This window comes from Dendrobates tinctorius, unplaced genomic scaffold (genome assembly GCF_039654945.1).
Source record: "Dendrobates tinctorius isolate UK_male_01 unplaced genomic scaffold, ASM3965494v1 ptg000041l, whole genome shotgun sequence".
NCBI classification, from domain to species: domain Eukaryota; kingdom Metazoa; phylum Chordata; class Amphibia; order Anura; family Dendrobatidae; genus Dendrobates; species Dendrobates tinctorius.
Window position 1 is genome coordinate 2,471,883 of NW_027361709.1, and position 12,488 is coordinate 2,484,370.

Here is a 12,488-nt window from a genome sequence, read left to right on the forward strand (position 1 = left end):
ATTTTCATAGGACAGGGGAGACCTTGCTGGAGTCCCCGAAGAGTCGGCAAACCCCCGAGTCCCGGGGCAGGAGGGAGCCTCCCTGGATGTTTCCTGTGCATGGTGCCAGGATGCTATGTCATTTAGATACAAGTACAGGGGGGTCTTTCTGCCCACCACCCAGTCACTAATGTGCCCCTACTACATGGTGCTTCCTCTGCTGCAGCTATTTTTTGGCCATGTGAAGGGTTTGTCTTATGAAGACATATAGCAGATGATACATTGTAGTTTATACATATTGGGCCCAATGCATCATTTCCTTTTTTCTTTTTTTTTTGTCTTGTGCTATTCGTTGATCTTTTTTGTGCCTAACTCTTCAAAATTGGAACAACCTTTGTCTTTTACCTTTGTCTTTTTACCTTTCGTGCAAATTTTTGATTAAAAAAACCCTCACATTTTCAACTAAAATGTTGCAAAATAATTCCAAGGGAAACGGCAGCACATTCGCACAAAAATGCTAAAAGTCGCATTTTATGAATCGGCCACAAACATTTAGAACCCAAAAACAACGGCTGCAATGGTGAATAGAAAGCATAAAGGAGAACACATAAAAAATAGATCTAAAATAACATGCAAATTAACTGATGAATTCACAAATACAGTAATTATTCAGTCCCTCTTTTCCAGCACCTGCCGCTCTAGGATGGACATCCATGTCTTAAAGGCTGTGGACAAAGGCCTTCAGAGGAGCTGGACTGAATAACAAACATATGGCATTTTTCAAGAATATAAATGCCATTTTTGCCACTTCAAACTAAAAATCTTCTCTCATTTTGTGTACATAGCTCATACACAGATCTGTGAGTCTCCTATGTAGTCTGATCGTGCCGTCAGGAGCAGTGGAGGGACACTTGTAGAAGCAGCGCACAGGTTATACTTAGTGATGAGCGAGTATACTCGTTGCTCGGGTGATCTCCGAGTATTTTGGCGTGCTCGGAGATTTAGTGTTTGTGGAATTCCTAACAAACAGGCAATCCCCACATGTATTCAGGCTGTCTAGCAGCCGCAAATCATGCAGCTGCGTTGACAAACACTAAACCTCCGAGCATGCTAAAATACTCGAAGATCACCCGAGCAACGAGTATACTCGCTCATCACTAGTTATATTTGCATGCGTTCTATAAAACAAGCATAAGCCATAAGGCCAGTGTGCCTGGAGACCTAACTGGTTCCTCTGCCGCTGCATATTCCCAGATGAGCAGGTGAGTGGCGCAAATAACCCGTCATCAGGTGTCGGGCAGCTTCTGGCTGTCGCCCGTATTTGCGTTCTGCCAAGCACCTGTCGATAGGACGTCATCATCGTCGATGTTAGAGAGCAGCATCGGATTACTCCTTTAGGGCTACATGGCAACATCTGTCGTGCTACACTGAAATCGCAGTAACAGATTGCAACATTTGATGTAATGATTCCCTACAGAGTCAAGTTGGGACCTGCATTAAGGAGTCACTAATGTTTCCAAATGTGTCACATTTTCTATCGCCGGTCGTAAGTCGCGCGCGACCACTCATCACAGACTTCATTGCAAGTTACACAAGTGTTTTTGTTGCGCGACTTTTCAGAGAATTACACGTGTCATCGGCCTTAACTGATTCTGCTTTTGGCAGATTCTCAAATTTGGACCTAATGATGTGAACGGCTCCATTTCATCCTACAGACCCCACAGCGGGGATCTAGCCCTGCAGATAGCAGCCACCTTTCTTATTGACCACATCATTGACTTTCTATATGTTTGAGCTGGAGCAGAGCGTTCACTGCTGTAATAGCAAAAGCAAAGCGTTCATTGCTGGATTTACAGCGCTGCTCCTGCAGAAGATAAATATGAATGCAAAAGCCACTGCACAAATCCTCCTAATTTACAGCAGGTATTAGACGTTGGATACTGTACGATGCAATGCACTGTGTGTGTTTGCTAAGAAGTGCAGAGATAATTGAGGTGTCTAGATATTTATGGGCTGTTTGGGGCTGATTTTAAAAGGGAAACGTCATCAGCTTTTAAGGGGCTTTAAATTGTATTAAATATTGCTGATGTCTGCAGAACGCTGCACGGAGAAGGGTTGGTATATAAAGTCACAGACCATTCGGTAAAGTACATGTTTATAGGGAGGGTGTATGCAAAATAATAGCAGGTGTCCAGATGTGAAACCCATTTATACTGTCAGTTTTTATTGGAATCAGTCAACAAGCATCTTATACCAGTGTCTGGTGCACAGAATACCAGAGTACAGCTCTGGGGTATAATACAGGATGTAACTCAGGATCAGTAATGTAATGTATATGCACAGTGACTGCACCAGCAGAATAGTGAGTGCAGCTCTGGGGTATAATACAGGATGTAACTCAGGATCAGTAATGTAATGTATGTAAACAGTGACTGCACCAGCAGAATAGTGAGCGCAGCTCTGGGGTATAATACAGGGTGTAACTCAGGATCAGTAATGTAATGTATGTACACAGTGACTGCACCAGCAGAATAGTGAGTGCAGCTCTGGGGTATAATACAGGAGGTGACTCAGGATCAGTAATGTAATGTATGTACACAATGACTGCACCAGCAGAATAGTGACTGCAGCTCTGGAGTATAATACAGGATGTAACTCAGGATCAGTAATGTAATGTATGTAAACAGTGACTGCACCAGCAGAATAGTGAGTGCAGCTCTGGGGTATAATACAGGGTGTAACTCAGGATCAGTAATGTAATGTATGTACACAGTGACTGCACCAGCAGAATAGTGAGTGCAGCTCTGGGGTATAATACAGGAGGTAACTCAGGATCAGTAATGTAATGTATGTACACAATGACTGCACCAGCAGAATAGTGACTGCAGCTCTGGAGTATAATACAGGATGTAACTCAGGATCAGTAATGTAATGTATGTAAACAGTGACTGCACCAGCAGAATAGTGAGTGCAGCTCTGGGGTATAATACAGGGTGTAACTCAGGATCAGTAATGTAATGTATGTACACAGTGACTGCACCAGCAGAATAGTGAGTGCAGCTCTGGAGTATAATACAGGATGTAACTCAGGATCAGTAATGTAATGTATGTACACAGTGACTGCACCAGCAGAATAGTGAGGGCAGCTCTGGCATATAATACAGGATGTAACTCAGGATCAGTAATGTAATGTATGTACACAGCGACTGCACCAGCAGAATAGTGAGTGCAGCTCTGGGGTATAATACAGGATGTAACTCAGGATCAGTAATGTAATGTATGTACACAGTGACTGCACCAGCAGAATAGTGAGTGCAGCTCTGGAGTATAATACAAGATGTAACTCATGATCAGTAATGTAATGTATGTACACAGTGACTGCACCAGCAGAGTAGTGAGTGCAGCTCTGGAGTATAATACAAGATGTAACTCAGGATCAGTAATGTAATGTATGTACACAGTGACTGCACCAGCAGAATAGTGAGTGCAGCTCTGGAGTATAATACAGGATGTAACTCAGGATCAGTAATGTAATGTATATGCACAGTGACTGCACCAGCAGGATAGTGAGTGCAGCTCTGGGGTATAATACAGGATGTAACTCAGGATCAGTAATGTAATGTATGTACACAATGACTGCACCAGCAGAATAGTGACTGCAGCTCTGGAGTATAATACAGGATATAACTCAGGATCAGTAATGTAATGTATGTAAACAGTGACTGCACCAGCAGAATAGTGAGCGCAGCTCTGGGGTATAATACAGGGTGTAACTCAGGATCAGTAATGTAATGTATGTACACAGTGACTGCACCAGCAGAATAGTGAGTGCAGCTCTGGGGTATAATACAGGAGGTAACTCAGGATCAGTAATGTAATGTATGTACACAGTGACTGCACCAGCAGAATAGTGATTGCAGCTCTGGGGTATAATACAGGATGTAACTCAGGATCAGTAATGTAATGTATGTACACAATGACTGCACCAGCAGAATAGTGACTGCAGCTCTGGAGTATAATACAGGATGTAACTCCGGATCAGTAATGTAATGTATGTAAACAGTGACTGCACCAGCAGAATAGTGAGCGCAGCTCTGGGGTATAATACAGGGTGTAACTCAGGATCAGTAATGTAATGTATGTACACAGTGACTGCACCAGCAGAATAGTGAGTGCAGCTCTGGGGTATAATACAGGATGTAACTCAGGATCAGTAATGTAATGTATGTACACAGTGACTGCACCAGCAGAATAGTGAGTGCAGCTCTGGAGTATAATACAGGATGTAACTCAGGATCAGTAATGTAATGTATATGCACAGTGACTGCACCAGCAGAATAGTGAGTGCAGCTCTGGGGTATAATACAGGGTGTAACTCAGGATCAGTAATGTAATGTATGTACACAGTGACTGCACCAGCAGAATCGTGAGTGCAGCTCAGGAGTATAATACAAGATGTAACTCATGATCAGTAATGTAATGTATGTACACAGTGACTGCACCAGCAGAATAGTGAGTGCAGCTCTGGAGTATAATACAAGATGTAACTCAGGATCAGTAATGTAATGTATGTACACAGTGACTGCACCAGCAGAATAGTGAGTGCAGCTCTGGAGTATAATACAGGATGTAACTCAGGATCAGTAATGTAATGTATGTACACAGTGACTGCACCAGCAGAAAAGTGAGTGCAGCTCTGGAGTATAATACAGGATGTAACTCAGGATCAGTAATGTAATGTATGTACACAGTGACTGCACCAGAAGAATCGTGAGTGCAGCTCTGGGGTATAATACAGGAGGTAACGCAGGATCAGTAATGTAATGTATGTACACAGTGACTGCACCAGCAGAATAGTGAGTGCAGCTCTGGAGTATAATACAGGATTTAACTCAGGATCAGTAATGTAATGTATGTACACAGTGACTCCACTAGCAGAATAGTGAGTGCAGCTCTGGAGTATAATACAGGATGTAACTCAGGATCAGTAATGTAATGTATGTACACAGTGACTGCACCAGAAGAATCGTGAGTGCAGCTCTGGGGTATAATACAGGAGGTAACGCAGGATCAGTAATGTAATGTATGTACACAGTGACTGCACCAGCAGAATAGTGAGTGCAGCTCTGGAGTATAATACAGGATTTAACTCAGGATCAGTAATGTAATGTATGTACACAGTGACTCCACTAGCAGAATAGTGAGTGCAGCTCTGGAGTATAATACAGGATGTAACTCAGGATCAGTAATATAATGTATGTACACAGTGACTGCACCAGCAGAATAGTGAGTGCAGCTCTGGAGTATAATACAGGATGTAACTCAGGATATGTTTTGAATGTATGCTGTGAGTAGTTTATGTGGATTATGTAGCTGTTTTATCTAATTCTGTGATGTAAATTCATTAGTTTAACAATATCTTGGGGACAGGCGGGGTTTGTAGTTGCATGTGTTTGCTGCTACCAGGGAATTGCATCACTTGTAGTACTACAGTCTTCACCTGTATGCTCCACTGTAAGCTGCCATATGTTTTTGCTTTACAGCATTGTGATAGTATGGAGGCAGTGGAAGGGTTAACAGCCCTTTGCTATTATTAGGATCAATTCCAATAAGGAGGCAAGAACCAAATAAACAGCTTATTAATATTAATGGGGACTTCATTATCTGCTGGACAGGGAAGCCAGACTCAGACAGATGCTGCGAGGCGAGGATTTCATCCCTGAGCTGTCTCTCCCACATCCCTGTCCTTTCTTCTCTCATTCTTGCTGCTTGCTGTCTTTTTTTACCATAATACTCTCTCTTTCTATCGTTGTTGAGTGTCTCTTCTCTGTCTTTTTCTTTCTGTGACCATTGTAAACCATTTCTCTGTTTTATTGTCTCTCACTTTCCTCCCTTATTTCTCACCTCTCTTCCCTCATGTTTCTTCCTCCTCGTACTCCCCAATCTCTTTCCTCCATTCCTTCTTTCCTCTCTCTTCTTTTAATCTTCACTTTTCTTACTCTTCCCATTTAATTTCACTTTTCCTTAGCCCGCTCTCCCCGCATTTCCTCCTAGTCTTCCCTTATCTCTTCCTTGTACTTCTTCCCCTTCTCCTTTCACTCTTCATCATTCTCTCTTCCATTCTGTTTTCCTCTTACTCCTGTTCTCTGTATCTCTTGCTATATCTGTTCTTCTCCCTCTATTCCTTCTCTTTTTTTTCTCTTGCAACAAACCATCACTATTGCTTCTCATTTCTACTTTTTTGTTTCTTCCCATCCTTTTCTCCCTTTCTACCCATCTTTTAATCTCCCTCTCATTCTCTCTACTTTTCCTCCTCCCTGCCTTTCTTTGCCCTTATATTACTCATTTTCTGTTTTCCTCTTCCTCCTGTCTCCTTTCTCCCCCTTTCTATCTTCATTCACTTTTCTTCTTGTTCTTTTTCCTCTATCTCACTTTTTTTTTATTCTCTGCCTCCTCCTCAGTCTTTTACTTCCCCCTCCTTTTCTATTCCTTCCTGCATTTTCTCTTTCTTTTTCTTCTTCCTTTCTTTCTCCTCCTTCCTTTCTTGTTCTCTTTCCCTCTCTTTTTCTTTCCTTCCCCTCCTCTCTCCCCCTTTTTTTACTCCTTTTTCTCACTCTGCCTGCTCTCCTTGATCACTGCCTTTAATCTTCTCTTTCTCCTTCCTCTTCTTTGCCTTTCTTGTTCTTCCTTTGCCTTTTTAGCCCTTTCTCTTTTTCTTCCTTCTTTTTTTCTTCTTGCTCCTCCATCCTCCCCCTCTTTTTTCCTCCTTCACCTCTCTACCTTCCTCTATTTCTTTCTATTTTCCTTCTCTTCTCTTTTTTTCTCGTCCTCTCTACCTTTCATTCTCTCTTCCTATTTTCTCCATATTCTCCCCCTCTTTTTTCATCTTCCTCCTCCTCTCTACCTTACTATTCTCTCCCTCTTCTCCCCCTCTCTTTTTTCCTCTTCCTTTCTACTTTTCATTCTCTTCTTATTCTTTCCCTCTTCTCCCTCCTTTTTCCTCCTCTGCTCTACTTTCCATTCTCTCTTCTCTCCCTCTCTTTTTTACTCCTCCTCTCTACCTTTCATTCTCTCTTCTTATTCTCACCTTCTTTTTTCTTCTCGCTCTATACATTTCATTCTCTCCCTCTTCTCCCCCTCTCCTCTATACCTTTCATTCTCTTTTCCTATCCTCTCCTTTTTCCTCCTCCTCTCTACCTTCCATTCTCTCTTCTCTCCCTCTTTTTTTTTCCTCTTCCTCTCTACATTTTATTCTCTGTTCCTATTCTCTCCCTCTTTTTTTTCCACCTCCTCTTCTCTACCTTTAATTCTCTCTTCCTATTTTCTCACTCTTGTGTCCCACTTTTTTGCTCGTCCTCCTTCTCTCTGCCTTGTTATTCTCTCCATCTTGTTTTCCTCCTCCTCTCTACTTTTCATTCTCTCTTCCTATTTTGTCCTCTTCTCCCCCTATCTTTTTCCTCCTCCTTTCTACCATCCTATCTTTTCCTCTTTTCACCTTCTCGCATTTCTTCCTCCTCTACTTTTTAGTCTCTCTTCCTATTTTTTCCTCTTGCCCCCTCTTTTTTCCTCCTTCTCTCTACCTTTCATTCTCTCTTCCTATTATCTACCTCTTCTCCTCTTCTTTTTTCCTCTTCCTCCTCCTCCTCTCTACCTTCCTATTCTCTCCCTCTGCTCTCCCCTCTCTTCTTTCTCCCACCTTTCTCGATTTTTCTTCATTCTTATACATTTTCATCCTCTGCTCCATCATTGCAGCTGAGATTACATTTCTGACTATATTGTTGGATCTGTGAGAACTCTGCTGCGTCTCTTGCACTCTCCTCTGCTGCGTCTCTTGCACTCTCCTCTGCTGCGTCTCTTGCACTCTCCTCTGCTGCGTCTCTTGCACTCTCCTCTGCTGCGTCTCTTGCACTCTCCTCTGCTGCGTCTCTTGCACTCTCCTCCTCTGCTGCGTCTCTTGCACTCTCCTCTGCTGCGTCTCTTGCACTCTCCTCTGCTGCGTCTCTTGCACTCTCCTCTGCTGCGTCTCTTGCACTCTCCTCTGCTGCGTCTCTTGCACTCTCCTCCTCTGCTGCGTCTCTTGCACTCTCCTCTGCTGCGTCTCTTGCACTCTCCTCCTCTGCTGCGTCTCTTGCACTCTCCTCTGCTGCGTCTCTTGCACTCTCCTCCTCTGCTGCGTCTCTTGCACTCTCCTCTGCTGCGTCTCTTGCACTCTCCTCCTCTGCTGCGTCTCTTGCACTCTCCTCTGCTGCGTCTCTTGCACTCTCCTCTGCTGCGTCTCTTGCACTCTCCTCTGCTGCGTCTCTTGCACTCTCCTCTGCTGCGTCTCTTGCACTCTCCTCCTCTGCTGCGTCTCTTGCACTCTCCTCTGCTGCGTCTCTTGCACTCTCCTCCTCTGCTGCGTCTCTTGCACTCTCCTCTGCTGCGTCTCTTGCACTCTCCTCCTCTGCTGCGTCTCTTGCACTCTCCTCTGTGTCCTCTTCTTTCTATCGCTCCCCATCGCACTCTGCTCCCCCTCCATCCTCCCTATCTGAGTATGAGCCCCGACTGATGCTCTGCGTACCGTGACCGCCTTGTCCTGGCAGAGCACACCTGGAGGGAGCTGGCAGCACTGGGCGCCTATGTTCTCCGTATCACTAAAGTGTCGGCTGGGGATTATAAAGCGACGAGTGAAAGGTACGACAACCTTGTGACTAAATCTGCAGCGTCGTCCGCAGAAGCTGCGCTGTGCCAGGCAGGAGACATTGAAAAATTAACTGTTTGGATACAGGACATACTTTGCTTTACCTGCAATACTGTCGATTGTTCCCTGTTATCGACAATTTCAAGCTGTGAAGACTCTGACTGTAGGCTGTATCAATGGTATGACTGACAGGCGGCGTAGAGACCACCCTGCCCCACCATCACTGCTCTACCCCCTGTGTGCAGCAGCTTTCCTTTCAACGCTGCTGCACTATTTACTAGTAACAGGCTACAGTTTACTGGCCCTTTAATAAGACTCTTGAGTGACAATTGGGTCATGTTTTGCAGACTTCAAGTTTCTTTGTTTCAAGTAGGACAAGATGATGATTAAGAGTCTGCACGTCTCTGAAGAAGCAGACGGTGCTCTGTAATGCTAAAACATAGCAACATACCTGGAATAGTTTATTGTGCAGGCGACTCTGCAATGCACCACAGGGATCCAGAGACACAAATAATGTTCTATTTTCTGGATGCCCTTAGTAAAAGCCTGTGATGGAAGGAGAGGGTTGTAGGCAAGTATGCGGCGGCTGATGTTCTGGAATACTGATGTGCTGGGATTTCTGTACTGCTGCATTGTATACTATATACTGTACTTGTGTCATTGCAACTATCACGGGACATAAACACTTCTAAATCGGAGGCTTAAATTCAGAAATCTCATAAATGCAGGTAACGTTTGCTACATTATGGTGTGTAATATTAAGCTAAGATGTCCTGTGTACGTGAAAAATAAGTCTATTCCTGACCATTATATGACTTGTTTCCTGCATATTTCACCAGCTTTCACCTCTGCAGGCTCTAATTTTCGGTTGTCTCTGAGCTAGTGGGTGGAGAACAGCTGCTGTAATGTCTCCCATACATAGCACACACACAGCACATGTTCAGAAGCAGCAGCATAGTAGAAAATATACAACATTACTGAGCAGTGTAGATGTGAATCCAGCTCTTTTGAGATAAAACACTTACTAGTAAACAGCAGCATGAATAAAATGTAAAGAAATATTGATCAGTATAGCTGTGAATACAGGTGCAGTCAGATGAAACACCCTTTTGAAAGCAGGAGAATGAATGATCTTATACAGAAGTTCTAAGCAGTGTAGCTGTGAATCCAGCTCTAGGGTAAGATAATACACTTACTAGTAAGCTACAGGGCAGCTCTGAATGAGTCTGTGCCTATCACTCTTCACTCCCTCTTTTTCCTCTCTCTAGACTTCAAAAGGCAGCTGTAAGGTGATCCCTCAGTGAGCTGTCATTCCGTCCTGCTTTGATCAAGACAGATTTTAGCAGATTTTTCCAAAATAAATGTTTAATTCAAAAGACAGGGCGAGGCGAAATGAGTAATAAGTGGAGAAAGAAGCAGATTTCTCTATGTTGCAAAGTTTCTATACTCACTTGTGTAAAGAAGCTATCCACTACTTTTTGATTTTTGAACTATCCTTAGAATAGATCATCAATGTTTGATTGGCCGGGGTCCGACACCCTGCTTCCCACTAATCAGCTGTTATCAGTGTCGTGGCGGCCACCGGTCAGGGGCTTGGACCAGATGGCCCAGGAGGTCCCTTCCAACTCTACGATTCTATGAAATGCTCTTTTGCGGAGCTGGCCGTCTTCTGGTAGTGGCCGAGGCTTGGTACTACACATCCACCTCCTATTCCAATCAATAGGAGGCGGATGTGCAGTACCCTATGGTGGCCACTAGCATAAGACGGCCAGCTCGTCAAGTGTGTACTTCCAGCTGGCGGCCACCACTGCCATCGATGACAGCTGATCGGCGGGGGTGTCGGGTGTCAGACCACGGCCAGACATTGATGACCTATTCTAATGACAGGTCATCAATCAAAAAGTAGTGGATAGCTTCTTTAATTTATAAAAAGTTTGTTGAAATTAAAGATTGATTTAAAATGTCAAGTTAAAGTTTGATACAGTTGTGTCATGATACCATTTCCTTTTGGGGCTCTATTATTAACTGATGTTGAGATACAAGATGTCTTACTCTAGTCACATCTAGAGCTGATTCACATTTGCCCTGGCAAGTTTGTCTATCCATCCATCTGCTGGTTCAGTGTCTGAATCGTTGTGGCTTATAATGGGACATGAGATGTTGCGCAGATGTCCTACAATTATGCCGTCATGGCAAATACGACAGTCACGGCCACAAATGTTGGCACCCTTGAAATTGTTCCAGATAATGGAGCTTTTCTCCCAGATAATTATTGCACTTACACGTTTTGTTGTACAAATGTTTATTTCCTTTGCGTGTATTGGAATAGCATAAAAAACTGAGAAAGAAAAGCAAATTGGACATCATTTCACACAAAACCCCAAAAATGGGCCAGACAAAACTTTAGATACCTTTCCAAAATTGTGAGTAAGCAACTTTTTTTAAGCCTGTGATGCTCGATCAAACTCTGCTTCTCTGTGCCCTAGCTCGCCCTGTTCCCTGTATTACTTGTGATGGTGAAGACGCCGGGGCCACGTACCTTGCCTTAGCTCCTGAGTCCTCTCTCAGTCTATACCCTTACCCACTCAGGGAAGATGGGAGTAGTAGTTTACCGGAATACACCAACCAGACTAACAAGGTAGACGAACAGGGATAAAGGAAAATACCAAACATACAAATAAACTCACACATATAACAGAGGAATGCATCAGAATGTGGAGGATGGGGTCAAACCAAAGTAGGAAAAGGTGGAGAATTAGCACACACCCAAAATCTAGCAACAGTCACAGATAAATCCACCAAACATCTTTTCATAAAACAACCTCCAATCACCATCTATTAGCAGCTGAGAGTCTTAACGCAGGAAAACTTTCAAGAGCTCTCGACTGAGCAGATTAACCCCTGCACTGCTAAAAGAAACCTGCATAGTTTAATATGAAGGTGAAGTGCTTCTCATCAGTGCAAGAGTAGGAGAAATCAGACGCTGCAGTCTTCTGGCTCCTCTCTATCGAGGTAAACCCATGACATGTGGGCAATATAAAAATTACACCTGAAACCAGATAAAAAGCGTAGAAGTTGACTTAATCTTTGCATTCTGTGTCTGTGTGTGCCTCGCTAGGCTTGCAGAACAGAAAGAGGAGAAAAGAACTGTCCCAAAACCAAACCAAAATTGTTGAAAAATATCAATAATTTCAAGGTTACAAATCCATCTCCAAAGATCTTGATGTTCCTTTGTCCACGATGCGCAACATAATCATGAAGTAACCCATGGCACTGTATGTACCGTAATCTCCCTGGACGTGGACGACAAAGAAAAATTGATGAAAGGTTGCAACGCTGGAGAGTCTGGATGGTGGATAAGCAGTTCCAATCAAGGTCCAAAGAAATTCAAGATGTCCTGCAGGTTTAGGGTGCATGAGTGTCAGCGTGAACTATCTGTCGACATGTGAAAGAATCTGTGTGATGTCACGGATGACTGGATACTCCGCCTTCAGCAGGGCGAATTTCTATGACACCCGTGACCATGGATACACCGCCTCAGGCAGGGCGAATTTAAACAATGAAACGTGCAGCCAGATACACCGCCTCCAGCAGGCGAATTTCAAGTTACACGTGTATCTGGATACACCGCCTCCAACAAGGCGAATTTACAGAGATAAGGGAAACTCCAGGGAAACCAATACAATGGAGGGCCCTGCAATAGGGAACGGGGACGTGGAGACCTCCTGCACTCCCCTGAGTCTATGTCTCTACACTCCTAACGGTCCCTAGGCAGGTTCCGCACCTGGCGACGAGCAGGATACTTAAAAACCCTAGCTCGCCCTGCACC

The 12,488-nt window shown here is 43.9% G+C and overlaps 1 protein-coding gene across 6 annotated transcripts in view; it reads left to right on the forward strand.

The window, feature by feature from the left end:
• The window catches only part of GRIP2 (glutamate receptor interacting protein 2), a 280,364-nt gene that overhangs the window by 176,265 nt on the left and 91,611 nt on the right, over window positions 1–12,488 (forward strand). Inside the window, exon 1 of one of the 6 annotated variants that reach the window (XM_073574992.1) lies at window positions 8,384–8,652. The exons of the other annotated variants lie outside the window; for them this stretch is intronic. Within the exon in view, the coding sequence (XP_073431093.1) occupies window positions 8,598–8,652 (55 nt within the window). The 5' untranslated portion in view covers window positions 8,384–8,597. Of the gene's footprint in view, window positions 1–8,383; window positions 8,653–12,488 lie in introns of those variants that run through there. 6 annotated transcript variants of the gene reach the window in all.